Below are 27689 nucleotides of genomic sequence, written 5' to 3' on the forward strand. Positions count from 1 at the left end.
AGCATAGAAAAGGGACATCCTTGAAAGGAAGTGACTTACTCAAGGTCATGGTGAGTCAATAGAAGGGAAACCTGGTCCAGCCACTCCCTACCCACACATGCTGACTCCTGGGAGGTGTGGGCTGAGCCTGAGGTAGATAGAGGTCTTGGGGTTGGGCAGGAGCAGCTGGCGCTCAGGGAGGGGTGGGGAATTGAGGGGTGGGAATTTCCTTTCCTGATTAAGGAGGATAGGAAGCACAAGAGGGATAGAGCAGTGATCAGAGAGGTGGAGAGAGAAGCAGGAGAAAACCCTGGGAGTGGGGTGGGGTGGGGTGGCTAGAGAAGCAGGGAGGCCTGAGGATTCAAGGAGGGGAAAAGCCAGAGGGCTGGACACTGCAAGGGGTGGGGGTGAGTCAGCCTGAGGGCTCCAATGAGCGGCCCAACCCCCAAGTCTCAGACATTACCTCATCTCCCAGGCCTGGGCCCACAGCCAGCCCTAGCCCCTCCCTCCTCCCTGGGGTCAGGGGGGAGGGAGGGGCTGGCCTACCTCAGAAAAGACCACCCTACCCCACCACCCATCAGGGCCCAGGTCCAACTCCAGGGCTGGGCTCAGCTTGTGGCCCCACCCACAGCTGGGGCTGCTGACAAGGAACCTCAGGCCCAGAGTGCCCCCAACAGGCCACATCTTAAAGTCCATCCCTCAGGCTACTATGTTGCCCATCTCCACCAATGAAGAAACTGAGTCTCAGAGTCCAGCCTATGGCTCCCCAGCCACAGTGGTCAGCACTTTCCCGGAAAGGGAGATGTCGAATACATTCTCAGGGCTGGCAAGAGTTGAAGATTGCATAGAGGTGGGTTTGTGTAGTTGGGGGGACAACTGCCGTAAGCTACCCAGGGGCAGGGCAGTTTCCAGGGGAACCCCATGGAAAGGTCCCTGGAAAGAACAGTGACCGCCTGCCTGCCCTGGCCACCAAGCCAACTCCCATAGACAAACTTGATCTTGGGGCCCTTCTCAGGCTGTGCAGTGCCTAGACAACCTTCTGGCCCCCACCAGGCTATGCTTGCCTTGGGCTTCCTGCCAACAGTTGCCTGCCCACTGGGCTCATGGGTGGGCCTCTCTGGACAGGCGATGTGGGGGCAGGAAGTCCCTACCCCCTCCTGACCCTCAGGCCACAGACACCAGCCCAAAGGCTGGCCTCATTCTCTCTGGGCACCCTCTTTGTGTCCCACAACTGACCCTACAGTTGGAGCCATGGCCTCATGGTCACCCACTGAGGGGTCCACCGATGGCATTTAGGGGTTCAGGCCTCAGCCAGCCTTTTTCACCTCTGCAGACTCCAGCCACCAGCTGGCCATCCCAGCGTGGGGCTGCATTCTTGGGCTTATAAGGCAATACCCCTGCCACAGGGAGGAGCCAGCCCCTCAGCTCCGCCCCTCACAGGGAAGGCCCTCAGGAGCTGAAGTTAGAACCCTAGAGCCCCATTCCACACCCTTGCTTCGGGTCAGAGGCCACTGCATCCTAAATAGCACCAGGGGATGAAGATAGAGAACCTCACAGAGGCTGGAGAGTGTCCTCCTCCCCACCAAACTGCAGACCATCCCAGTGCCTGAATTCAAATCCTTGCTTGCCAAGGAATCACTGAAAGGGCCCCTCCACCTCTCTGAGCCCTGAGTTCCATCATTTGGAAAAACAGGGTAACAATTGCTATTTCCCAGGTGGCAATGAGGTTGAAGTGAGATCCTGCAGTCAAGAGTGCTCTTCCTGAAGCCCGGCTCCAAGCACTGCTCCCTCAAGCAGGTTAGATACTTCCTGGAGACCTCAGGCTCCCCTGCTGCAGAATGGGCATCCCCCAGGGGCCTCAGATTTGGCCCCAGTAGCTTTGTGGAATGGCATCAAGTACAAGACAGTGCTGGGGAACTGTGGGTGCTCCTCTCCCAGTACCCACCTGGTTGAGAGCCTTTGTGGTGGGTGCCCACCACATCTCTGGACCTAGATACCTCCTGCCCTACTGGACCTGGCTCACTCCTGCTCAGATTCTTCCCATCACCCACCACAGACTTGACACCCAAAGACCCCTGGGAATAGCACCTCCCACAACCTTGGCTCACCCGGGAGATGGAGAGGGGCACATTGAAGTCCTTGCCCCCCTGCAGCCGAAAGCCCCAAGGTGCAGGCCCCTCCAGCACCACCTTGAAGGAATCCATGGTGCCTGCTCCTGGGAGGAAAGAAAAGGTGAGTGGACAGCATGGTGGGTGTACAGGCAGGCCCAGCTCTGGATACCAACCTTGGACTGGTGCCAGGAAGGCACGAGCAGCCTCTGAACACACCCAGGGCACCAGCAGGCATACATCTTGTCAGGTGTGGCTGGCAGACCTCACTTTGCAGAGGCAGGGGCAATCCCCGCCCCCCCCCCCCCAGGGACTGGATGAAGAGGGGGTCCCTTCACTCAGTCTTGAGGTTCTTTTCATTCAGGAGTGGGCCGCAGAGCTAATTTGACATGGACTTCCCCCCAAGCCAGCCTTAACCCTCGGACCGACGGGTGAGTCAGGGGCCGGCGCTCCTCTCCCCCGCCCCCAGGTCCCGACAGGCAGGCCTCGCAGAAGCCTGCTCGGACTATATAAGGCGTGTAAGCTGACACTGTGCGGAGCCAGCGGAGGGAGCACACGGGGGCTCGGGACGCGAGGGGGAGGGGTGGGGAAGGAGGCTGCTGGAGCGGGTCCTGGCCATTCCCAGACGGGTCGAGGCTGATGAGGACTCCCAGGCGCTGGGGGCGGCACAGAGGGGCCGTGGCCCCTATGGAAATCAGAGAAGGCTAGGACCCCAAAGCGTGGCCAGGTAGGGGGCTCATCCTGGAGTCCAATGGGCGTGGTGCCTCCCGCACAGGCCTACTACCATCCCGACATGACTCAGTTTCCCCTGTCCCCCACCCGGGCCCAAAGCATTGGCAGAGTCTCGGGCGCAGGAAGCAGCGCAGGCGCCAATCCGCCCTGCCGCAGCCGGCTTCGCCGCAGGAAGGCGGGGGCGGGGGCGGAGGCAGGGGCTCAGGCCCGCAAGAGGAAGCGCAACTCTGGCTCCGACCCCAGCGCCCTCCGTGGTCCCCAGCAGGCTCCTGCCCTCAGCTTGGCCCAGCCCGAGACGCCCGCGCGGTCGCCAGTACCTGCTCGGCCCCGCCGAGGCGCTGCTCGGTGGCTGGCCCCACAGAACCGCGTTGGGATCGGCCACCCGTGTTCTGACCCCGCCCCCACGGCCGCAGTCCGCTTTGAGCTCGCGGAAGGGGGCGGAGCCACAGGTCACGCCCCGTCAAAGCCACGCCTGCGAGCGGCCTCTCTACAACTGGGAAGCCCCACCCAATCCTTCCGCCCCGCCCAATCGCGAAGTCCCGTTTTACTTTGAGCTGGAAGGCCTGTGGCTGCCCGCGATCCCTTGATGGGGCGGAGTCTGGGCAGAGCCTGGGCGGGGCCTGGGCGGGGTCTGGTCTGCAGGTCGCCTAGTCCAGGGACCAGCTGGCAGCTCGAGCAGCCCCATGCGCCTCCCTCTGGCCGAGCCGAAAGAAAGCGGCCTTCGGTACCAAACAGACCTAGACATCCTGAATCTCAGTTTCCTACTCGGAAAAATGGGACAATAATACTCGCCTTGCAGGCCCATCGTGAGGATAGGCGTTGTTCCGCGGAAGGTGCAAGCCATCAGCGGCTCCAGAATTTCTAAACCGGAAGGACTTGCGGGTGTGGAGCACACGGAGGTGGGTTCAGATGATATGGGGACAGGGGATCTTGAAGCTAGGTTTGTAGAACCCTCTACAGAAGGCTGAAGATAATGGCAGGAGCGGACAGAGTTGAAGGGAGCCCCTGGCTTGGCTCTCAGCCTGACCTGTGGGCCTTTCCATTCCCTGACCCCAGGCAGTCAACAGCCCTCTGCCCTGGGACAACCCCACACTGATGAAATGGGCTGTTGCCTGGTACCCCACTCCAGAGCGGTCACCGCCTGTGGTGGGGGTGTAACAGGGTGACTCTAGCGGGGGTGGCAGAGTCCCCACTTTGTCCCCATGGGTCATCCCAGGCAGCCAGCGCAGGTGGCAGGGGAAATTGAGAGCCAGAGTGTGTGGGTAAGTGAATAGGCGTCCACCCCTTAGCTCATTCTAGGGCATGGCTGCTGCTGTTCTCCCCCTCTGCCATCATCACATTTCCCTCTTCTGCATCATTCCCGTCACTGAACAAACTACTGTAAGAGTTATCTTTAAAGAAATCCTCTTTTGACCCCATCTCCCCTCCAACTATTGCTCTTTTGTTCTATTCCCCTTGGGAATAGAATTTCTCACAGGAGTTATCTATAGCCTTGTCTGCACTTGCTTTCCTCCTGTTCTTGCTTTCCTTCTGCTCTTTCTTTTTTAAATGTTTATTTATTTACTTTGAGAAAGAGAGAGATAGAGAGCAAGTGGGGGAGGGGCAGATAGAGGGAAACAGAGAATCCTAAGCTGACTCCAATCTGTCAGCGCAGAACCTGATGTGGGGCTCAAACTTACAAATTGCAAGACCGTGACCTGAGCTGAAACCAAGAGTCAGACGCTTAACTGGCTGAGCCACCTCCTGCTCTTTCTTGAACTCACTTCAGTCAGGCCATTGTTTCCGCCAGTCCTCTAAACTGATTCCTCTTCTCAGGGTCTCCAATGACCTCCACGTCATCATGTCAATGGTGATTTCTCAGCCTTCCTCTTATCCTGCCAGGGAGCAGCACTGGTCCAGGTGCCTTCCCTCTTTCCCCTGGCTTTGTGCCTCCTCCTGCCCCACTGGCTGTTCCTTCTCCACTTCCTTTGGTGGCTTCTTATCTGCCTCTCAACATGGCCATAATATGTTTTCTGGCTACATTCATTCTCTGGGACCCCATCTTGTCCTGTGACTATCAATAACACCTATATGCCAAGGACTCCCAAGTTATATGTCCAGCCCTGACATCACCCCAAGAACTCCAGGCTCTAATATCCAACATCATGCTCAATCTCTGTTTGGAGGTTTACTAGATATCTCAACTCATCATATCCCAATTTGAACTTGTGATTTTCTGCCTAACTTTTTCCTCACCTTAGTAAATGGCATCACAGTTCATCCACCTGATCCAGTAAAAATATGGCATTATCCTTCCTTTCTGTTATACCACAGACTCTGCAAATTCCACCTTCAGAATATGTTCCATATCTGGTCATTGCTGCCAGTGTTGTCCTAGCCACTCATCTTGTGCCTGGACATCTTAACAGTCTAACAGATCTTCCCGCTTCCATCCTTACCTACTCCAGAGTCTCCGTGCAGCAGCCAAGGTGATATTTTAAGCAGAAATCACATCACATCATCCTCAGCTTTTAGCATTCCATTAGGTTCTTGTTGCACTTGAAATAACACTAAGGCCCTTAATATGTACATCGCATTAATAAGGTCAATCTACCTCTCACCACTCTCCTCCTTGCTCACTCTGCTCCAAGCATGCTGGCCTCCTTACTGTTCCTCCAACACATCAAGCATATTCCTGCCTCAGGGATTTTGCACTTGTAGCTCCTTCTGCTTGGAACAGTTTCCCCTGATATCTAAATGACCAGCTCTCTCACTTTGTTCAGGTCTCTGCTCAGCTGCTGCCACCTCCAAAGTGCCTTCCCTGATCACCCTATCTAAAACAATAGCCTCCTAATGCCTCACTCGCATCAGGCACTTAGTCCCTCACCCTGCTTTATTTTTCCCCATAGTACTTACCACCATCTCACATTATATTAGGTGCTTGTTTCTTCATTGCCCTTTGTCCCCATTAGAATGTCAGTCCCATTAGAGCAGGGACTTGTCTGTCCTGTCCACCATTGCCCCAGTGTCTGTACACAGTAGATGTGAATGAACAGATGAAAGAAGGATTGAGAAAGTGAAACAGCAAATGAGTAAAGGAACAAGTGGCAGCCTGGGGGTCCTGGCAGCCCTCTAGCAGAGGACTCCAGGGTCCTATTCCTTAGATTGTGCAAGGCTCAGACCTGGATGATGCCACCAGTGTTCCCTGCATAGGCAGCCCAAGGGAAGGAACAGGCCTCAGGCTAGGACACAGTGCCCCCTAGTGTCTGGGACACCTGCAGTTCCGGGGTGAGGCCCTAGAATCCTGGAGATCTGCAAAGACATTCTCTTTCATAGACCATTTGGGACCTCACAAAAACTTTTTTGCCGTAAAGCAAAGAGGCTTGGATTTGTAATGAAAAGCATGCCAGAACAGAGATCCAGAGTTCTGGGATCCAGTTCTGGCCATCACCCTAATACTTTGAGTAACCTCCAGTGTGTCCTGGGATTTGCTGAGCTGCCAAGGGCTGGCTTGTCACCATGGGGTGAAGGGGTCTCTGCTGTAGTCAGAGTGACTGGGGATCCCCCTGGCCTTAGCTTGCCCTATGGCCGGCAACCTGAGTGATCATGGGAAGACTTTCCCTGTCATGGGTAAAGTCTTAGGAGGAGCTTCCATAAGTGGGAAGGAAATCTATCTCCCCATGATTTCAACATCCTTCCAGACTATTCTCCCTGTGGCCAGCACTGCAAACAACCCCTCCTGCCCACAACCTCTTTTCACACATTGCGTTTGGAGATACTTTTCAGACATCCAGAAGTCTAGCGTGCAATTGGATTCTTAAATCTGTTGCTCAGGGGGACTGGTCTGTGCTGAAGATATATCTTTTGGAGTCATGAGCATTTAGATGGTCTTTGAAACTGGGAGACGGGTTTGGCTCACTTAGGGCAGTGGTTTTCCACCTTGGACTCACACTGAAATCACGCGGGAAATTGAAAAAGCACACTGGTGCCCAGGCCTCACCCAGACTGATGGAATCTCAGGCCCTGGGTGCAGACCCAGGCATGGGCATTTTTAAAAAGGCTCCAGGTGGATGCTTGTGTGGCTCAGTCGGTTAAGCATCTGACCCTTGATTTCAGCTCAGGTCATGATCTCATGGTTCATGATTTCATGAGCCCTGCATCAGGCTCTGTGCTGACAATGTGGAGCCTACTTGGGATTCTCTCTTTCCCTCTCACTCTGACCCTCCTCTGCTCATGCACGCTCGCTCCTACCACTCTTTCTCAAAAATAAGTAATTAAATATTAAAAAAAATAAAAAATAAAAAGGCTCCAGGTTATTCTGTGTGCAGCCAGAGTTGAGCTACACCATGTCTGAGGCCAGAGCCCCAGGCAGAAGTCTGGCAGAAGAGGAGCCAGAAGAGGCTGGGAAGGAGAGATTTGTGAGGATGGAAGAAAACCAAGTGGAGTGTCAAATGCTGCTGAGGAGCCAGGGAGGCCAGGTTGCTTTTGTTTTGGGGAGCAAGGAAGTTGGTGACCCTGATAAGAGCGATGTAATGGAGCAGGGGGGACCACGGGGAGACTTGAATTGGCAAAAGGGAGAATAGGAGAAAGTGGAAATGAAAGTAATCAACAACTCTTTTGAGGAGTTTCGCTGTGAAGAGGAAAAGGGAATGGGGAAGGGTCTGAAGCAGAATGCAAGGTCAAGGGGTGCCTGGGTGGCTCAGTCTGTTGAGCACATGATTTTGGCTCAAGTCATAATCTCACAGTTTTTGGGTTCGCGCCTGTGTCAGGCTCTGTGCTGACAGCTCAGAGCCTGGAGCCTACTTCAGATTCTGTCTCCCTCTGTCTCTGCCCCTCCCCTGCTTGTGCATGCGCTCTCTCAAAGATAAGTAAATGCAAACATTAAAAAAAAAAAAAAAAGAATGTGAGGTCAAAGGTTTTCTTTATTTTTATTTATTTTTTAAAGTTTATTTATTTTGAGAGAGAAAGAGAGAGAGCAAGCGTGCACAAGCAGGGGAGGAAGAGAGAGAGAGAGAGAGAGAGAGAGAGAGAGAGAGAGAGAGAATCCCAAGCAGGCTCTGCACTGTCAGCACAGACCCTCACGAACCGTGAGATCATGACCTGAGCTGAAATCAAGAATCAATTGCTCAACCGCCTGAGCCCCCTAGGTGCCCCCAAGGGTTTCCTTCAAAGATGTTAAATTATGGAGCATGTTTACATGGTAGAATGGTAGAATTCTACATGAATGGTAGAATTCATTGGGCTGAGGAGAGGGGACAGCTCAGTGTGCTGAGCTGTGCAGTAAGGAGCTGGGGTTGGAGTGCGGGCTGGGGAACAGACATTTCTTCCATTGCAGGGGTGGAGGGACATGGTGCAGCTGCTGGGACCCTTGTTGATGAAGTGGTGGAAGGACAATGGCATTCACTTCTGTCAGCTGCTATTTCTCCAGGATATCTTTGAGATGAGAATGGGTAGGGATGGAGAGGAGAAGGTAGGAAGGTCTTGGGAGGAGGAAAGCATCTCTCCTGAGAGTCTGTCTATCTGAGCTTCGAGATCACAACATGAGAGAATGTGGTCAGCCTGGTTATGTAATTTCCGTGGCCATGGGCAGCTGCCAGGGTGCAGGCACAGAGGGGAATTGGGTTCATCTGAAGCTGGGTGCTTTGCCAGACAAATAAGATGGAAGGAGAGAGGAGCACAAGGGGGTCACTCCATTGGTGGAGCACAGAATCTAAGTTGGACAAGGATGCGGACAGTGACTGCACAGATGGTGAGGAAAGGGTCATGTAAGTCAATGAGGCTGAAGAGGAGCTTTATGGGCCATGCTTGAGGAAGAGGGCTGGAAGGAGAAAAGGATGTGGCCAGAGGTGGATGCTTGGAAACAAGACTGTGCCGAGGGAGCATCAATGTCATGAAGAAGAGGTTCAGGATGTGCCAAGGGCATGGGCAGTTGAGGCGCAGTTGAGGTCAAGGGGCTGGGGGGGGCAGGTTCTTGGGGGGCATGATGCTTTTGTGCATGGAAGCCCCAGGGTTAGTGACCAGAGTAGCATGAGGGCACTACAGTCTTCAAGAGGTTTGCTTATCTCCTTCTGGAATGTGGGCTTCTTGAGAACAGGACCTCACTGTCTTGAACATGGCTGTGTCCCCAGTGCCTGGCATAGAACAGGCACGTAAGTAAAACTCTAAGGAATGAATGCATGCCCTGTAGGTAATTTGAATTTTGTCCTTGATAGTTGAGGAGACTGAGGCCCAAGTTTCCCTAGAAGTGTCTGCACATTTTTAAGTCTCAGTGGAGCAGGCATTTTGGTTGTGCAGATCTTTGAAGTCCCTTTGACCCCCCCCCCCGCTCCCCCCCATTATTTCCTCCCCAGCTCAGGCTTCCTGGCCTCCAGTTGGACTCCCTCAAATTTGTTTTCCATGCTGCTCCTTTCTTTATCTGGCTGTGTCTCTCTGCTGAAGATGAGACCAAGCTCATTGCAGGATGGTCAGGCCTCTCATGCTCGGCCACCAACTCCCTATCAGCCTCTTGGAGCCCTCTGTGACCATGCTTTTCCCTTCATCTCAGGGCCAGTGCATACCTACACTCAGCCTGGAAAGCCCTGGGGCTAGCTGCCCATCTGGTAATGCCCTGCCTACCCTTCACACTTAATTCAGAGGGCACCTCACTCATCAGCAAGCCCAATTTCTCCTCCTGTCCTACTGTCTCAGCCATTTTTATTGCCCAGGACTATACGGGCCATAATTATCTGCACCCCATACATCTGCTCTAGTGGACTTGAGCCCACGGGTCGCAAAGTTTAAGTCTGGCTTATGTGTGTCCCCCAGAACCTAGTACAGGGCACTGGTGTTAGGTGCAGTACACGTGAGTGAGGGGCTGTGTGTCCATGTGGATCAGTGAGTGCCATTGCCAGGAGCTGAAGATTGGAGGTGCACAGTGTGGGCTATAAGGTGGGACCAAGAGCAGAGCTGGGAGGTTTTATTACCAGCAAATCTGTACACTATACATTGGGGGGCCCACAGGGCACATGAGGGGTCCTCCCCAAGCTGCCTGCCTTATATCCGCAGGCTAGAGTGGATGCAGGTGTGTGTCCCAGATGTCCATTGTTTGCCCGCCTTCCCGGCCCAGGGAGAGCAGAGCGCCTTTCTCTCTGTCGCAGAGATCCATACAAGGCTTTCAGGGCCGGTCGCAGGGGGCTGGGCCCTTCCTCCGCTCACGGCTCAGCAGCGTCACTAGCTTGGCCTTGAAGCCTGAGTGAGCACTGGGGCGGCCAGAGCCCCCCACCTCATCACTGTCATCCAGCTCCAGTTCCAGCAGCCTCCGGTACTGGGCCTCCAGGCTGCTGTCGTGGGCAGGGCTAGGCCAACCCAAGTCCTCACTGTTATGGTAGATGGGGCTGGCCAGGGGGCTGCGGCGGCTGGGACCCTCCTGCTCCGGGTCCCTATCCCTGGGCAGCACGGGACCTGCCTCCAGCATGCACAGGTTCTCATAGAGGTGCTCGGCCTTGCCTGGGGGCACGCTGGCTCGCTTGCACACTGAGGCATAGAGCCCAGATGCCGACTCATCATGGGGTGCCGGGCTCAGCAGTAGGGGTAGGCTCTGGGGCCCAGGCTCAACCAGGCATGCCTTCCGGGCACTGGGTGGCTCGGGCCCCGGGGGCACCTCCCGTAGCTCTCCTGGTGGGTCCAGTGAAGGCAGGGAGGTGGCCCGAGGCAGGGGACAGGGCCGGGGCCCAGCCAGCTCTGGCAGCCGCTCCCGCTGGCGGCCAATGGCAGCAGCCACAGCCCTGCACAGGTCGAGGGCTTGAGGGCTGCTGAAGGCGAAGAGGCCCTCGCCAGAGTCACAGCGACGGCCGGCTTCAAAGGAGAACACGCCCTGGACATGGGGGTGGGGGGTGGTTTGGGTGGATTAGAGGTGGAGGGACCCGGGGCACCTCTCCACTTGCCACCCTTCCCAGCAGGGCCAGTGGGGTGGGGTAGCTGCCCAGCACCTCACCTTGTCAGAGCCGAACTTGCGCAGGAAGCGATAGGGCCAGGTGTAGAGGGCCTGGGGGCTGGAGGGCTCCCTTAGCTGGATGGTGTCTTGGCCTAGCACCAGGAGGTAGGGCCCCTTCAGCTGGCAGCGGGTGGCAGCCTCCGTCCTCTGTACCACTACTGGAAACTCGCCCTCTGCAGGCAGGATGGTGGTGAGGCACCAGGTACAGCCCATATGGGTCCTCCAAAGGCCCCAGCCCCAAGTATAGGATGGCTGAGTCTGAACCTGCACCTCCCTGACTCACCTTCCTGCCAGGAGGAGTAGATGGAATTCTCCTCCATGGGGACCAGGCCCCTCTTGGGAGCCTCCACCTCCCCTGATCCTGAGGGATACTCTCCTGTGCCCTAAGGAATGAAAAAAGGCCAGAAGTTAGAGCCCTCACCCCCACTCCTCTTCCCACATCCTTTCCCTGGGCCAGTAAACCAGGACTCCAGGACAAGCAGGAGCACCTAGGGACTTGAGTGCCACTTCCAGCTTTGCCCCTGACCCACTGCATGACCTTGGGCACCCCTCTATTTTCCCACCTGCAACCCCCAGCTTCCCCCTTGAGGGTGCCGAGAGCTGTAAAGTAGTGACACACAAGAGGATGTCCCCATTGCACCTGCACTTGGCCAGGGACTGGGCCTGCCTGTATGTGTCCCTAACAGCTTGGAGTGACAAAGGGGCAGGAGCTTCAGGGATGGGACACATGAGTGAACTGGCTACTAGATCCTCCCCAAGCCCTCTTTCGCCAACTCCCCCTTCCAACTCCTCATCCCCTCAATTCCTCGGAGCTCTATCAGCACCTCCTCCACAACCACCTTGGCCCATAGTAGTATGGCCAGGGTCACATGCAACAGCTTCCTCACTGGTTTTCTTGCTCCTGTTCATTTTCTTCATTTGTTTGTTTTTAATTTAAAATATTGTGTTGAAATACACAACATAAAAGTTACCATTTCACCATTTTAAAGTGTATAATTCAGTGGTTTTGGTATAGTCACAAGATTGTGCAACGATCACCTTTATCTCATTCCAGAATTTGTTCATTGTTCCGAATGGAAACCCTGTACCCATAAGCAGTCACTCCCCGGTCCCCCTTCCCCCAGCCTCTGGCAACAACAAATATGCTGTCTGTCCCTATGGATTTGCCTATTCTTGGTGTTTCACATGAATAGAATCATACTAATATGTGGTCTTTTGTGTCTGGCTCCTTTTACTTAGCATGATGGTCTCCAGGTTCATTTATGGTATTAGCATAAATCAGTACCTCATTCTTTTTTATATGGCCATGTAACATTCTGTTGTATGGATGGACTACATTTGGTTTATCCATTCATTGGTAATGGACATTGGGGTTGTCTGCACCTTTGAGCTATTGTGAATAACGCTGCTCTGAGTGTTCTCATACAAGTGCTATTTGAACACCTGTTTCAATTCTCTTGGGTATACACCTACTAGTGGAATTGCTGGGTCATATGGCAACTCTATGTTTAACTTTTTGAGGAACCTCCAGCCTCATTTCCTTTTGGTCTATCACAGACCCTGTGAAGCTTTAAAGCTCTCAGTCCCTGGCTCCCCAAAGACCCCCCACCCCCGCCAAAGGCTTCTCTCACTCAGAATAAAATTCCAAACTCTGCATGTGTCCTAAAGTAGTTTCAGCTGGTCCCACCATATTCTCCAGTTTTGCTCCCTCCTGGGTTCCTACCCATTCCTTACCCTCCAGCCACGCTGGCCTTTCTGCCCTTTTAACATACCAAACTTTTCCCTGCCTCAGGGCCTTTGCCCACTCTGCTCCCTCTGTTCAGGACGCTTCTCAGACCTTAGTGTCTGCATCACTCTTCCCTCAGATCTTTGCCTGGTGGGTCCTTATTTGTCTTTGAGGACTCAGTCTCACTGTCCCTTCCTGAGAGGCCTTCCCATCTAATGTCCTGCCATTCACCCCTGGTCCTACTCGGGCTTTCATGTTCTCCATAGCATGTATGGCCACTGGAGATTCATTCTGTGGGCTTCTGGGCTATTTCCCTAGGCTTATGGGTACTTGGCAGGTACTTGCTGAGTGATAGGATGTGAATGAGCATGGAGATGAACAAGGTGGGGGAGTCAGGTGGTCCACCTCTGGCCCCTGGCTGCTCTGCCCACCAGCCTTATGCTCACCTGGAAGGCCAGCTGACAGATGGGGCCCATCCACTCCTGGCGATGCTGTGCGGCCAGTAGATGACTGCGCTCTGTGGTGGTGAGCAGGAAGGCACCAGTGTCTCTGGGGCAGTTCTCACCATCAGCAGGCAGCACAGACACGCAGTCAGCCAGGCGGATGACCCGCCGTTCCCCACGCCGGCCAGGTCCCGCAGACCTGTCACCTGCTGGCCCCAGGCCACCATCCCGGACCTCCCAGCTTTCCAGCCGTGCCACACCTGATGGGCCTCCTGCATACAGCAGACCCCATACTTTTCGCCAGGACTTCTGTGGGAGATGAGGATGAGAGATAAGACCCTTGGGTAGCAGTTCTCCCCATAGCTCAGCTCTGCACAAGCTGCTTGGCAAATGCTCCTGACCACCCAGGCTGGCCTCTGCTTGCCCCAGAGGAGGAGGCCTTGCCAGGGCCAGCCCAGCAGGGGGAAGTCTGTGCTTGGGGCCAGTCATTTGTGGGTTCAAATCCACTCCACAAATTGCCTGTGACCACCCCCCCCCCCTGCCGGGCACTAGTGCCCTCATATCTCAAAAAGTTATGAGAACACAAGGTTGAGGCTTCTACTGGATCATGTCTCCGAAGTATCTAGCAGCTAAGCAGGTCACCTGACACTACCATTATGTTGGTACCCCCTAACACCCAAAGAAAAGATCACTTGGGCCAGAGGGACAAGGCCTGGGGCAGGAGGAAGGCCTCAGTCTCATGATGGCAAGGAAGGAAACATGCAAATAGCGTAAAGCAAAGGAAACAGACTGTTTATCTGACCAGGCAGCAGCTGCAGCTGAGCTGTGAGGGTGTAGGGCCTACCGCCTGGTGAGAAAGGTAAACTCCCCTATGTCCCTTAACAGAGCTGGGAGGAGCTGAGCCCTCTTCTGCAGGGTGGGGCTCCTCCAGCTCAGCCCCCGGCCTTCTCTCAAGGGGCCTAGGTGCCTCTACTACACAGGGCGGAAGGCTGTTGGGTTAGCTACCCTTGCAGCTCTGCTCTGCCCCAAGGTTTGGAGTCTTAGATCCTCCCCACACTTGGCTTCCCCATCCGTAAGCAAGGCAGAGTCTCAAAAAGGCCCACTCAGCCCAACCCACTCAAGCTGAGAATGGGGTTCTGTTCTACTCCCCAACACCTTGCTTGGGTCCCCCACCCTGACTCCCTTCCCCATTCTCCTAGGTCCTGGTAGGCTGAGGCTGGGGCAGAAGCCTACTGTCCTGGGCAGCTGCCTGCCAGCCAGGGTCCTCACCTTTCCAAACTTGACGTGCTGCTGGTAGAGGATGCCGTCCTTGATGGGAGTCTCCAGAGGCTCCATGGCCGCAGCCAGGCCCCAGGGCTGCCACTCCGACGGCCCGAGGAGACTGGTGACAGGCCAGAGGGGAACTCCTCACACTTCCCCTTCTGGCCACTTCCCCCTCCCTCTGTCCAGAGAGGCAGCTTGCAGGGCTGGGGAGGGGGAGGGGAGCCTGTCTTCAGTAAAGGAGCTAGGAATGGGTAGGGGCATCATATTTCTCCCTTGGGGTTCAGTTGGCCCAAGGTGCCCACATGTGCCTGGCCCTGGCAGGGGCCTCAGACCGCTGGATGGCAAATGACCTATGTCTGCACCTGGGTCAGCTGGCTGTGAGTCATAAGCTCCAACCTCTCCTCTGTGCAGGGTGGTTGTACACCCCAGCACCTGACATTCCCACAGCCCTGCCCCAGGACCCCCTCTCTAGCCAGACTGGCCAATTCCCTGCTTTCCCACTCTTGAGCCCTGATTGGTACCCTCTCAGTCCTACTCTGCTTGTCTTTATCTTGGAAATATTTCTAATATTCATTTGCTCCTGTCTTCACAGCCCCTGTCCATTGCCAGCCTCACTTCTCCCTTTGAACCACTGTCCCACAGGGCCCACCATGGTCCTTTCTATCAGCCCCAAACCAACCGGTCTCTCCCCTTCCCAAGCCTTTCCTGGTTTCCCACTGCCCTTGGGTCTAGCCTGGGCTCCTCAGTGCATCACTCAAGATGCTGTGTTCTGGCCTCTACCTCCCTTCAGCCCAATGCCTCCAGGGAACCCCCTATCACTGTGCCACTCCAGCGCCAGGCTGCCTCTTCCCCTGGGAGGTCCCCTTGACCACCCCACGCTGTCTGAGCACCAGGGCCCCACCAGTGAAGCTCAGTCCTCATGGCAAGGCCTGGTCATGTGAGTGTGGGTGGTGTGCCCCCAGTAGGCCCCTAGAGAGTTCACATGTTCTTTTTTAAACTTTGCTTCTTGCTGGGCACTTTTTTTTTTTTTTTTTTTTTGCCTCTCCTTGCCAGAGGCTAATATCGGGGCTTCGAGTGTGTGTCTGAAATCTGGGGACAGACTCATGTCACTCATTCAATGCCACGTTTAGAAAGGAATGTGTAACCAGGCTAAGCAATACCGTTTGGGGTCACATATGGGGTGCGGGCAGGAAATCCTTCCAAGGGTCTTTCCACCTGGCTTTGTATCCAGTGCAGTCCGGGCAGCCCCGAGCTCCAGTAGCTTGACACCATGTCCTTTGCATGCTCATTGCCATTTCAATGATGAGGAAATTGAGGCTCAGAAACATTAGGTAACTTGCCCCAAACCAAACACCAAGTGACAAACATGGCTTGAGCAACTGCTGTCCTGCTGGGATAAGCATGTGGTCTTGCACATGAAGTGCCGGGCACAGAGAAATCGTTGCCAGTGCTCTTCCTCTGCCTACCCCTTGCCAGATGCTGAAATCCTGTTCCATTTGCCCGCGGTCTCCTGACCGCCACCCCGTTATTCATTTCTCATCTGCCTCTGCCACTTACCTAGGAGCTTCCCAGCAGACGTCTATCTGGATTGCCTGGATCCTGAGCCCAACAGAGAGCTGGGCACGGAGTGAGGTAAGTGAGCACTAGTGGCTTGAGCAGCAGTCCTGTGGCATCTGCTTACCCCCTTGGTGAGGGGAACAGAGGGTTCCTACTGGGAGCCTGTGTGGGCTGGCAAGTGGGCAGGGGGCCTGAGGCAGGAAGTCGCCTCCCAAGGGGCCCCAAGAGCTTCATTCAGCTGACAGGAAGAGGGAGGCTGGGGCAAGGCTGGAGATTATAAAGAGCCAACCAGAGACCAGAAAACCCAACCATTTCCCCTTGGCCCACCAATGCGGTCTCTCGAGTCAGCAATCCAGCTAGTCCAGAGGAGATAGCCAGAGCCCCCAGAAGGGGACCCCAGCTACATGGCTGCTTCCACAACTAAGACCCAGCAGGCTGAGTGTTGGCAGTAGCAGTAGGAGATGCCAGTTCCCTGCCTCAGAGGGGCTATGGAAGTCAGAGGGTGAGGCCTACCCAGGAAGCAGGGGTCAGGTAAGACGAAACACAGAGGCGGGGCTGGGCTGAGACCAGAGAGGCTTGTGCTTTAATGACAACTGGGGTAAAGGGGAACAAAAATAGAATCCTGGGGGACACAGGGAGCAGGCAGCCAGGCCCAGCCTGGCCCAACCCAGGCCAGCTGGGCCGAGGATGCTTGCTTTTTGTCCAAGGGGCTGGTGTGTATGTGGGAGGTGGCTAGAGACTGAGGCCTCTTGGAGACAAGGTATGATAGATGGCTTAGAAGTCCATGGAGCTGTGAGCCAGGTAATCCTTGCGGCCAATGTTGCTGACTTGCTTGGTCTGCATAGCCTCCAGTTTGGGGCAGTCCGTGATTCGATGGCCCAGGCCACCACAGAAGGCACAGCCACGCTCTCCTGGGGGCACGGGGGTGAGAGTCAGAATGATTACAAGGCCAGGCTCCATATCCCAGACCTTGGCTCCCCCAGGACCTCCTGCCCCTGCCCTCTGATGTGCAGCACAAACTTGTTTTCTGGTGTTCCTGTCATGTCCCCCCCCACCCCCCCACTGGACCCCCACTCCTGCTCCACAGTCACCTCCAATGTCCAGCATGGACTCATCTCCACAGTGTAGCACTTGCAGCACGGGTGGTACCTTCTGCTTAGCCTCTAGCAGCAGGGCTTTGAGGTCCATCAGCACCGACTCATCTGTGGAGGTAAGGATGGAACCATCAGGACCAACCCTGGGCCCTGTAGCCAAGACCCATGTAGCCACAGGCAGATGACCCAGGGGACAGCTGAGGTGGCCCTGGTGGCAGACTTACCGCAGGCCTTGTTGATGAAGGTCGTGGCAATACCTGTGTTTCCTGAGCGCCCGGTACGGCCGATACGGTGCACTGCAGAGAGAGGGAAAAAGATCCTCTGGCCCACTGCCCATGGGTTGGGGTCTAGCCCGCACCGCTGACCCCCAAGCTCCCCACCGTAGTTCTCGATCTCCTCAGGCATGTCATAATTTATGACATGCTGGATGGCAGGGAAATCCAAGCCCTTGGAGGCTACGTCTGTGGCCACCAGGACATCCTTCTTGCCTTCCCGGAATGCCTCGATGGCCTTGGTCCGCTCCTCCTGGTCTGGGGAAGGTTAGGCAGGAGCCATCAGAGTGACAGCAGGAGTCTGGGAAGTAGTGCTAGGCTCACCAGGCAGGGAAAGGGTTTAGGTGAGGGGCTGCAATGGCAGCAGAATCCATGCCTATGCATGCACTACTCTGACCTTTGCCCCCATGGATGGCCACCGCTTCAACCCCCTTGAGCAGCAAGTACTCGTGGATGGCATCCACATCTGCCTTCTTCTCCGCAAAGATGAGCACCTATCCAGAGGACCAACTCCAGTCATGAGGGTTGACTCCAACTGGGCATGCCCAACCTTCTCCAGCATACTACCCCTCACTGCCCTCTCCCCTTCATCCCAGAGGTCCAGGGTCAGCCTGGCTGGCTGCACTCACGGGTGGGGGTGTTTTCTGTAGGCACTCGAGCAGGTATACCATCTTGGCCTCTTCCTTCACATATTCGACCTCCTGCCACCACAGGGGCCAGGTCAGGTGGGCCTGCAAATGGGCTCACCAGCCATGACCCTGCCACAGAGCCTGGGCCCCCAATCCTGGCTGGGAGGGGACCAGAAGCCTATTGTCATCAAGGACTGGTCACCCTAAGAATGTCTGCTGCTAAGGGCTGAGGCTTAGATGAAACCCCCAGTGACCACAAGGTGGTCCCTCAACCCTACTCCAACAGCTTTGATGGAGCCTAGCCAGATCCAACCCTCACAAAAGAGACCCTAGAAGGTGTCCTCATCAGGAGTGCCTGCCTACCTGGATGACATCCAGGCTGGCGGCTCCGGCACGTCCCACGTTGATCGTGACAGGCTTTACCAGGGCACTCTTGGCAAAGTTCTGAATCTTCTTAGGCATGGTGGCACTGAAAAGTAGGGTCTGCCGCTGGCCCTGAAAAAGAGTAGGGTGGGAATGAGGGAATGGGAGGCCTGGGAAGACCAAGGAGCTGGGATGTAGCCCCCTGAATCAGGGCCAGTGGGTGTGCAGTGCAGGGCCTCAGGGCCTGCCACAGTTGAATGTGGCGTCCTGGGGAGGGTGGCCAGAAGCCCTGGCCAGGCAGGCATGGGCACCTTGAAGTAGGAGAAGATGGTGCGGATGTCGCCCTCGAAACCCATGTCAATCATGCGGTCAGCCTCGTCCAGAGCCAGGTAGCGACAGATGTCTAGGCTGACCATCTTCTTCTGCAGCAGATCCATGAGGCGCCCAGGGGTGGCCACCATCATATGCACACCACTGGAGATCAAGAAGAGACCCTGAGGTCAGGGCTACCTGCCCATCCCTGCACCTAAGGGCTGCCACTCTGCTCATTCTGCCCTCTGGCCTCTTTCCTGTCTCTCCTCATCTGTCCCCTCATCACTTCCGCCACCCTGCCCTACTTGCAAAACACATCTCTCCTGGAAGGGGCTACAGCTTTCTTGACCACTGCTCTGCTCCAGAGCTCCTACCCAGCCAAGAGTCACCTCTGCTTGCATATCCTTCCCCCTTCTAGATCACTCACTCCCCTTGCCCCCAGGAGGGTTTATCTGAATCTCCAAATAGGCCTTAGTCTGTGCTCCTGTAACTCCCTTTGTAGGTGTTGACGGGCTCACTTTCCTGGTATGCGGAATTAATCTTTTCTGTATCTGAATCTTCCTTGAGACTGGGAATGCCTTGGAAAGAAGGGTCTAGGTCTGGCCGGTCTGTGACCCCAGAGCCTGGTCCAGGGCATCTGGCATTGTCTCCTAGGGACTGCGCTGTGTGGAAAGGCCATGGACCCAGCCCTGCCCTAGTGCCTCAGCTTCCATGATGGACCACACTGGATGGCTCTGACCTTCCTGGAAACCCTGGGTCCTCCACCTCTGTGCCTTCTGCCCAGAATGCCCTGACCCCCTGACCTCCCAAATGTCCCCATTCCATCTGTTGTCCTCCCATAGTACCTTACCACATCCCTCTGTCCCAACCCAACTGATCTCACCATCAGACAAAAAGCTTCTTGAGGACTAGGTCCACAGAAGGTTTCTGTAAGGGTATGTGGGGGTAGTTAAAGCAAAGGGCCCTTTGGCTTATCTAGGGGCTCTGGGGAGGCCCAGGGGGTGCTTATGCTCACTGTCGGATGGTTTCCATCTGCTCTTTGACAGACATGCCCCCAATGCAGAGAGCGCAGCGCAGGAGTGGGGAGCTATCCTCCTGTAGCAGGCGGCAATAATACTCCAGGATGCCGTGGGTCTGCCGGGCCAGCTCCCGCTGCAGGCACAGGGGCAGAGGTTAGCACCAGAAGGCAGGCCTGTCTCTGCCCTGCCCTCCAGCCTGGCTTACTTACTGAGGGACAGATGATGAGTCCATAGGGCCCTTCACGCTTGGAGAAAGGTAACCTCTTTTCTTGTTCCAGGCAGAACATGATGACAGGCAATGTGAACACCAATGTCTTGCCTGAACCCGTGAAGGCAATACCTATCATGTCACGGCCAGACAGGCTATTGGGAGAGAACAGGCCCGATGATCAGGTTCAGTAGAATGCAGGGAATGGGTCTCCAGATGGATACCTAGTGACTACTCCTTCCCATCACCACCCTCTTCAAGGCCCCCATACTCACATGGTGGGGATGCCCTGGATCTGAATTGGTGTTGGGTGGTGGATGCCTTTCTTCTTCAGGCCTCTCAGGATGGCTATGGAAAACAACTTTAGCATCATCCTTGAGTCTCATGGATACTTTATCAGGCCCCCAAAGCTGTAAAATTAGCACTACCCTCTTTGAGTTACAAATGAGGCCCAGAGAAAGAGAGAGAGAAAAATAGACTTGTCCAAGACTTCTAGGCTGAGTGGAGGCAGGATTTGCACCCAGGTACATTTAAGGCTAATGTCACTTGCCCACTGAAGCTCCCTAATGGCAGAGGACAGTAAATAGGGACAACTGGGGCAAATGTAATTCAAACCTAAAGAAACCCCTCCTCAAATCCCTCCAGTCTCACTACCTGACTCATCGCTGAGATGCTAAGCTCAGGGGAGGCTGGGACACAGGCTCACAGTTGTTTGACCATCAAATTCCCAGTACCTGCAGGAAATTTCATTTCCTTGAAGCTCTTTATGGGTGGTGGGATACCATCTCCTTCCACCAGGATGTGATACTTCTTCCTCACGCGCTCATGCCGCTCTTCAGACATGCTCAGGACATAACGGGGAGGTGTCCAACTGTGAGTGGGTGGTGGGGGTCAAGAGAGGTCCCAGGCACAGCTGGCTCTGGGGTGTCCCTGCCAGGCTCAGCTACATACCATTCCAAGTAAAGATGACTGCTTTTCCACAGACTAGAAAGACATACCTGGTTTTGATTGGATCGTCATATGTGATTCCCTTGGCCATTTCCTTCACTGACATCAAAGCTGAGGAGACAGATCTGGCTCAGGGATGGCTCTTGCTTCCCAGAGGCCAGGACCTTCAGATATAACATGCCTGGGGCTAGGGAGGAGGCTTAGTCCACCTCTCCCCTTGCCTGACTACAACCATACCTCGGCCCTCTGCCACACTCTCCAGGATCTTTTCCTCTTCTTTCAGCTGCTTCTCCTTGGCAGACTCCTTGCGAGCTGAGAAAAGAGGCTGATGTCAGAGACACGCCAAAGCAGTGCACCAAAATGAGCCTCCCCGCTGCTTCCCAGCACACCTTCAGCCTTCTCTTTAAGGTGCTGGTGCTGATCCAGGAGGCTGACGTTGGACTGTGGGCCCAGAGGGATGTCGTCCTCATCTCCCCGGGGCTCGCTGCCGCTGTCCTGCAGCTCCTCCTCCGCAGCTCCTTTGCGCCTTCGTTGCAATAGCTTCTGGAGCTGAGGTTCCACCAGCGCCCCTCAGAGCCAAGCCCAAGACAAAGCGGAGTATCGGGCCCAGGGGGCTTGCGTCAGAATCTTGGCTTTTGGGAGAGGGTCCTGTGCCACGCGACATGGAGGTGCCCTACCCCTCAGATCAGACTGGCAGTCCCTGGTTTGCCTAGGGGCCACGGTCCCAACTACTGACAGCTCACTCCACTGGATGCCACCCTCCCTCCCACACCCTCATTTCTCTTCTGACCCGAGGCCCTCACCAACAGTTGCCGCCGCTGTCGCAAAGGCACGTAAGGCACGTAGTCTTCGTCGTCCTCATCCTCCGCCTCGGAGCGGCTTCCTGTGGCAGTCGCTTCATCTGTGCGAACACGCTACAGATACACATGAATCAGGCCCAGGCCCCCGCTTTCACAGCTGCTCGCCACCCGCACCGACCCCTACCTCGCTCCCACCTTCCGTTCGGGTTCCGAGTCCTCCATCCTTTGCTGTACGCAGGCGCGCTACGGTAAAACCCCGCCTCAATTTTTGCGTGAGATCCAATCAGATGTGAAGAAGCGGAAGGTCGGCACCTAGCAACGACCTCTGAGTGCCGGATCGCGCAGAGGGACAAACTTTCCCGAGACCCTGTCAGGCAGTGCTGCGTCAAAGTACCCTTGGGCGGCTGCGCATTTGTTGCCAGGGGCGAGGGCGAAGCGTCATACAATGCATTATGGGACGCTGGAGGACTTGGAGCATGCGCTAAAAGCTCAAACGAAGCCTGGTGGAAGGTCCCACGAGTGGAGATACAGAAGAGACCCGCCTACCGGAGGCCTAGCTTCGCCCATAGCCTGACGTCATCTGGCACGTTCCGGGACTGGGCCAACTGGGACCCCACCGGGGACTCCATCCCGGGCACGGGGCGCGGGTAACGAATCAACTTGCACTGCAGCTCTGACTGGCGTCCTTATCTATGTGACAACACGTATGTTCAGAGTGGTGAGGGATAAATAAAATACTGATGACAGTGTTTTCGCTGAGGTTCTGTACTTATGTACGAAGTTATTATTATTGCAAATGCTGTGATAGAGCTTAGAGTAACTCACTGCCTGGGGAACTAGAGGCTTCGAGGAGACCTAGATCTGAGCTTCCAGAGAAGTGTAGAATCTCAGAACAGGGAGGGGAGGAAAGGGAGAGAAGCCTTCTGAGGGAGGGCCCTGCAGGAGTGAAGGTCTGGCCTTGTGCAAGCACACAGATTCCTCAAGGAACAGACGGGTCACGTGGCCGGCTGCTGTAGGGATAGGAGTGGTCAGAGCTAAAGCTGGATAGGTAGACAGGGACCAGGGCATGCAGGGCCCTGTCAGAAGTAACTTCAACTTCACTGGGGACTTTTATTTGAGAAAGAATGAGCGTGAGGGCAGGAAAGGTGCAGAGAGAGGGAGAGAAAATTCCAAGCAGGCTCTGCGGTGTCATTGCCAAGCCTGAGCTCCGGGCTCCATCCCACCCACTGGGAGAACATCGCCTGAGCCAAAATCAAGAGTCAAGGCTCAACCAACTGAGCCACCCAGGCAAGCCCACTGGTGACTTTTGAAGAGGAGTGATGGGTCAGTACTATTCTTTCCTCCATTCATGTATTTAACATGAGCACGTGCTGGGTATTGTGCACAGTGCTGAAGCAAATGAAAGATGAAGACACAAACCTGACTTGTGAGTTTATGGATTAGTTGAGACAGAAATATAATGGATCTTGATATTCAGGAGAAATATTTTAAGACAGATAAGGTAGTACTTTCTGGAAGCATCACAAGGCAGGGCAAATTGATTCTCATTGTAAAATGGCCTTTCAGCTGGAATGTGAAGGATAAGCAGGAAATGATAAAGGAAAGGTAATCTAGGAAAAAGGAAATGTGTGAGCGAAAGTTGGGAGACCTGAGAGTGCCAGGCCTAGATGAAGACTGAGGTCATCTGGTATTGCTGAAGTGCTGGGAGGTGGGGGCTGGTTGTGGAAGCCTCTGAATGCCACCCACAGGTTTTTCTCTGTAGGTAAAGCAGCTCCTTGATCAGACCTGCAATTTTTGAATGATGAAGCAGAATTTTAGATAATTATGCCAGTTCAGTTGCAGCATGGGAGCCTGGTGCAAGAGTTGAAAGGAAAGAAGAACAAAGGTAATACATATACAGACAGGTTTCACAGGGGAGTTTGCATACTTTCTTGGAGATTAGGAAAGTCCAGGGACCAGGAATTGTGAGCCTGTGAGTGATGGTTTTTAACATCTTTAGAAGAGGAAGCTGGCACTGACAGCCCGTGGTGGGATTCAACCTGGGAGGAAAAGAAGGGGGAGGGAACAGTTTCTGATCCTGCTCCCACCTCTCCATAAAGGGCTCTTAGTGACTGAGTGGCCACAGCCTCCACTGCTTCCCACACAAGCTCAAGTTAAGTGTCAGTTTTAGAGAGAAAATGACATTGGGGACAAGGAGTTGGAAACACAAGTGTGTGCGAGAAAGCATTGTTTAACAAACCTATTATCTTAAAATCTGAATTTAAGAACCAGATTTACTGTGGGGGGTGGTGGGGTAGGAATGAGGTAGTTTGCTTTACTTTACAGAAGGGTTCATTATCCTCAACAATCCAGTACTTAGGTTATAGGTCTCATTCCCATTGGAAAGTCAGATCCAATTTATAGGAACTTCATTTACTCCACTTCTCCTGACAATGTGAATCACCCAGGTTACAGGTGTACAGTCCATAAAGGCCGTAAGCCTTTCCCAGACTCCATCTCACATCAGTTGCAAAGAGATCGAGTCTCACTCCTCCAACTCACTGGTTTTGCAGAGGGGGAAACAAACACAGTATGGGGAAACAGCTGCTCAAGTTTACATACCAGAGTCCTCCCAACAGGAGGAAAGAGCACAGATGCTGCTGTTATACAGGCCTATGCTCTAATCCTAGTCAGCCAGACTGAGTGCACTGAAGTCACTTGCCCGTCTTAGCTTTAGTTTCCTCATCTATAAATTGGGATAACAGTCCCATTTAGAACTGCTGTAAGAATTAAGAGGAAATTACTGAACTGCTGACACATAGTATGTGCTCAATGAGGTTAATGACTAAGGCAGAGCCCATGCTTCTGAGTACATTCCTCACCTCACCCCCATCCCAGACCAGCAAACCACCAACACACGGACTCTGTGTCCAAATGTTGCTTTATCTTTCGGCAGGAAAGATCTTCACAGTATCAAAAGTAAAGAATTGAAAAACAAGAACAAAAACAAAACCAAACACAAAGAGAGCAGTGTTGGGCCAGCAGTACCATCAGCCCCCAGCCCACAAGCCAGTCCAGCCCCCGGGCTCTGAGTGAGGAGGCTGCGTAGCACCAGGAAGCGGCTCTGTGGAGGTCCTGAGGGGCCCCAGCACGGCACAGCATCCATTCAACTTTTGGTTGGTCCAGGATGGCGAGGAGCAGGGAGGATCTTGGGCAGGTGGATAGGGATGTGGAGGAAGAAACTGTAGACCTTCAGCTGGCAGTTGGGGTCTCAGGACACCCTGAAGAAGCTTGACCCGGCAGGGGCTGAGAAAACAGGAGAGCATGGCTGCACCGTGAGTGAGACCTTTGACTTAGCCTCCCCATGTTGGCTCTGGGTTTCCATGGGTCCCCATGGGTAGGAACAACTGCCTGCTATTTTTACTCCCTGGGCTGAAAATATTGAATAGACTTCCTTGATTACCTCCAGCAGAGGATGAAAGTTAAGACCCTGCCAGGGGACAGCTCCCCTGTCACACCTCTTTCCAAGTCAGGGTAGGGTAAGAGCCCAGCCTCTGGTCTTTGCTCTCCTACTGACAGGAAGGGGAGAGGCGGCATATGCATCCTGACTCCTGCCTCAGGCTCTGGGTACACAGCCCAGGCTAGGTCCCGAATCTGTGCCAGCACTGCTTTCTCATGCACTCTCAGGGCTCCCACTCTGAGGAGGGTGGAAAAAGCAGTGGAGAGCCCTTATGGTGGGAGTAGGACAGGAAGGGAACATCTCCAGTCTTGGGAAAGAAATCAACCAAAGAGGGAGTCCTTGAGAGAAGATGGCCGGATGAGGTTTCCTGGCCGACAAGGGCATTGGGCTGTGGGAGAAGATGTGCCCCTTTTACTCTCAGAAGAGGCAAAAGATGAAAGTGCCTGGGGTCCCCGTCACTCCTGGATCCTGTGGAGGTAGAAAAAAGAGGCAGGAGGGCACCCTGGTCCTGGCAGAAGCTCCTGAGGGTGTGGACATTTCAGTTTGGCCAAAGACCAGGGAACCTAGCCCTTTCAGAGAGAGGGGCTAAGGTGAGTCTAAAGACAGTCCTGATTCCGGGCAGCCTGAGGTGCCATAGGGAGCCGAGCCCCAAAGACTGCCCTAGCTTCAGGCTCTCTGGGCTGTTCCTGGGGAGCTGAGGCCAGCATCAAGGGTGGGGAATCCTGACCCCAAAAATGACAAAGGGACTCGGCTGAGGGTCCAGGAAGTCTGCTGCCCTGGCCCAGAGAGGCGTGTTCCTGGCACTGAAAAGAGAAGTACAGGTGAGGACACCCTCCCAGGGGTCCCTGAGTTCAGCTTACCTGCCTCAGTTTCCTGTTGCCTTAAGGGCAAGTTGTGTGATTGCCAGCCAGAAAAGGCCCGATCCCAGGGACAGAGCATGGAGTTAAGACAGGGCACTGTATAGCCATTAGGCTGCAAACCCAGCACCAAGGCCTGTCTGCTAGCCAGCCTTCTCTCCTACACTATGGTTCTCAGCCCTTCTTGGTCTTCTGTTTGCAGTCCAGAACATCATCTGATATGTTAGTATTGCAGGGGCACCTGGGTGGCTTAGTCGGTTGAGCATTCGACTTCAGCTCAGGTCATGATCTTGTAGTTCGTGAGTTCAAGCCCCTATCAGGCTTGCTGCTGTCAGTGCAGAGCCTGTTTCAGATCCTCTATCTTCCTCCCTCTGCCCTTCCTCACTCTCGTTCTCTCAAAAATAAATAAAACATTAAAAAAATATACATGTCAGTATTTCAGACAAAGGACCAGTGTAGGTGGCTCGGAGAGGAGGCCAGAGCCCAGCTCAGGGCCAGATCTCTTCTTCAGGAGGCAGCCCAGCTATCATTTATTTCTTCATGGAGCTTGTCATATTTGTGGAGAGTGCTCACCAACTCCTCCATGCCTAAATGACCTCTCCAAGGTCTTGGTCTACCTCATCTACCTTCTCACTGGTTCTTTGGGGCTGGCCCCTTCTTGTATGGTTTTAGCTGGGAAGCATCCTGGTAGCCTACCAGGCCAGGCAAATGAGATTCAACCCTGAGGCTAATAATGTCAGCGGTGGGGGCAGTCCTCTGGGGACTAAGGCTGCTTGAGAGGCAGATGGTAAGGGAAGCAGGGGCCTGGCAGAGATAGTCCAAGGATGGCAGTGCAGGAAGGACCCTTCAGGAGCACAGGCAAGAGGGAACACAGGAGGGTCTGGCCCAGGATATCTTCAGAGAGTGTAACTTGTGGTGCTGTTGCCATGGAGGTACAGGGGCCAGGGCTGGCAAGCTGCTAGGCTAACTCCATGTGCCCCAGAGCATGAAATGGTCTGGCGGGGGCACAGAAGTGACAGAACTTGGGGAGAGGGAGTACGTGCAACACTTAGGGTTCTCCATACCTCACTGAACTGTGCTGGGAGTGGTTTTCTTGAGGCTGAAGTTGGTCCAGTTCACAGCAACTTTCTGACGAGTTTGCTTTGCAGAATCCAAACAGAACCTATTGGTTTTGAGAGACACCAAAAAAGCACAATTAGAGGTTCTCACTGCTAGACCCCCTTTCTAGACCTGTGTGTCCTGGTCAATAAAGGAACCAAGTCAGCTCTGTACAAGTCCTTTGGTTCCAGGGTATTGGGATCTAGCAGCTTATGTGAGCTCTGCTGGCTTTCTGGACAGAGTGCCCACAAGCCAAGGGAACAATGTGTTAAGAGACCAACACTGCCTCAGGATACAGGGTTGCTCCTCACACTGTATTTTTACTGCAGCTACACTGGGTTGCCTTCTGTTCCCCTAGGTACTGCATGTTGCTTTCAGCTTCAAACGTCTATACCTACTAGCTCCACTGTCACGAAGGCCCTGTTTTACCTTGCCCACTTATTCTTATTTCTCAGGTCTCAGCTTGGTTGCCACTTCTACTAGGAAGGCTGCCCTGGCCTCGCCTACGTTTCAGCTTCGCCTGTCGCCCCACTTCTAGCTGCCTCCCCCATGGCCCCATACCCTTACTCTTCCAACAGCACTCAACATTGTTTATGGCTCTCTCTCCCCACCTAAGCTGTGTTTGATTTGCCTCTACCCTAGAGCTCAGCCCAGGCAGAGCAGAGAAAGTGCAAATGAATAAACAAAGTGAATAAAGCTGGAGAAAGCCCTGGTTCTTGGGGCCTGACATGCCTCCTTCTCCCTGTCCCTTATACTTTTCCAGATGCCCTGTCCTGCCATGTGGCTACCTGGGTTCCAGGAGATATACTGGTGGGAGAGAGCTTGGAGAAGCTCTCCCTCTGAGGGAGTCGGGCTGAGGGAGAGCCTGAGTGTGAGTGGGCGAGAAGGCAT

The 27689-nt window shown here is 54.4% G+C and overlaps 4 protein-coding genes and 1 long non-coding RNA gene across 28 annotated transcripts in view; 1 reads left to right on the top strand and 4 right to left on the bottom strand.

The window, feature by feature from the left end:
• The window catches only part of PDLIM7 (PDZ and LIM domain 7), an 18119-nt gene extending 14856 nt beyond the window's left edge, over positions 1-3263 (bottom strand). For all 4 annotated transcript variants that reach the window (XM_025924790.2, XM_025924788.2, XM_025924786.2 and 1 more), the window contains exons 1-2: positions 3137-3263; positions 2088-2194 (exon numbers count right to left, since the gene is read on the bottom strand). In XM_025924790.2, the coding sequence (XP_025780575.1) occupies positions 2088-2183 (96 nt within the window). In that variant the 5' untranslated portion in view covers positions 2184-2194; positions 3137-3263. The remainder of the gene's footprint in view (positions 1-2087; positions 2195-3136) is intronic.
• Positions 2674-27530, top strand: LOC112861539 (uncharacterized). Of its 2 annotated transcripts, XR_015242333.1 has the most exons (7): positions 2674-2814; positions 3619-3718; positions 15764-15834; positions 20888-22108; positions 23167-23289; positions 24340-24718; positions 27254-27530. It is a non-coding gene; the product is annotated as an uncharacterized LOC112861539 (long non-coding RNA). The 2 variants fall into 2 exon arrangements; XR_003223647.2 differs by lacking the exons at positions 2674-2814; positions 3619-3718; positions 15764-15834 and adding an exon at positions 15939-16290.
• On the bottom strand, positions 9738-15172 carry DOK3 (docking protein 3). Its single transcript, XM_025924161.2, has 5 exons — positions 14209-15172; positions 12943-13248; positions 11054-11153; positions 10771-10943; positions 9738-10650 (listed from the first exon to the last, which is right to left on the bottom strand). The coding sequence occupies exons 1-5, from the start codon at positions 14272-14274 to the stop codon at positions 9952-9954; spliced, it is 1344 nt and encodes a 447-aa protein (XP_025779946.2). The 5' UTR covers positions 14275-15172; the 3' UTR covers positions 9738-9951.
• Positions 16316-21734, bottom strand: DDX41 (DEAD-box helicase 41). Its single transcript, XM_025924912.2, has 17 exons — positions 21600-21734; positions 21408-21518; positions 20994-21153; positions 20842-20916; positions 20655-20715; positions 20391-20527; positions 19932-20004; positions 19658-19811; positions 19445-19581; positions 18429-18591; positions 18118-18249; positions 17755-17826; positions 17523-17619; positions 17234-17383; positions 17078-17149; positions 16851-16961; positions 16316-16670 (listed from the first exon to the last, which is right to left on the bottom strand). The coding sequence occupies exons 1-17, from the start codon at positions 21624-21626 to the stop codon at positions 16534-16536; spliced, it is 1869 nt and encodes a 622-aa protein (XP_025780697.1). The 5' UTR covers positions 21627-21734; the 3' UTR covers positions 16316-16533.
• FAM193B (family with sequence similarity 193 member B) overlaps positions 24307-27689 on the bottom strand; it is a 31480-nt gene continuing 28097 nt past the window's right edge. For 19 of the 20 annotated variants that reach the window (XM_025924813.2, XM_086680432.1, XM_086680316.1 and 16 more), the window contains 2 exons: positions 26765-26862; positions 24307-24689 (listed from right to left, as the gene is read on the bottom strand). In XM_025924813.2, the coding sequence (XP_025780598.1) occupies positions 26766-26862 (97 nt within the window). In that variant the 3' untranslated portion in view covers positions 24307-24689; position 26765. Of the gene's footprint in view, positions 25312-26764; positions 26863-27689 lie in introns of all 20 variants that reach the window. The other variant, XM_086680375.1, reaches the window with a different exon arrangement.

Source organism: Puma concolor, chromosome A1 (assembly GCF_028749965.1).
Source record: "Puma concolor isolate L17-30 chromosome A1, mPumCon1.1.hap2, whole genome shotgun sequence".
Lineage (NCBI taxonomy): Eukaryota > Metazoa > Chordata > Mammalia > Carnivora > Felidae > Puma > Puma concolor.

Bases quoted from the DNA above. Each gene is read 5' to 3' on its own strand.
- DOK3 (XM_025924161.2), bottom strand. From the start codon at position 14,274: ATGGAGCCTCTGGAGACTCCCATCAAGGACGGCATCCTCTACCAGCAG. The intron at 10,944-11,053 runs GTGAGTCAGGGA...TCCTGCCTGCAG, and splicing joins CTACTCCTCCTGGCAGGAAG to AGGGCGAGTTTCCAGTAGTG. The intron at 10,651-10,770 runs GTGAGGTGCTGG...CCCCATGTCCAG, and splicing joins GCAAGTTCGGCTCTGACAAG to GGCGTGTTCTCCTTTGAAGC.
- DDX41 (XM_025924912.2), bottom strand. From the start codon at position 21,626: ATGGAGGACTCGGAACCCGAACGGAAG. The intron at 20,917-20,993 runs GTGTGCTGGGAA...CTCTTTTCTCAG, and splicing joins CCTTAAAGAGAAGGCTGAAG to CTCGCAAGGAGTCTGCCAAG. The intron at 16,671-16,850 runs GTGACTGTGGAG...CCGTGCCCCCAG, and splicing joins GTCCATGCTGGACATTGGAG to GAGAGCGTGGCTGTGCCTTC.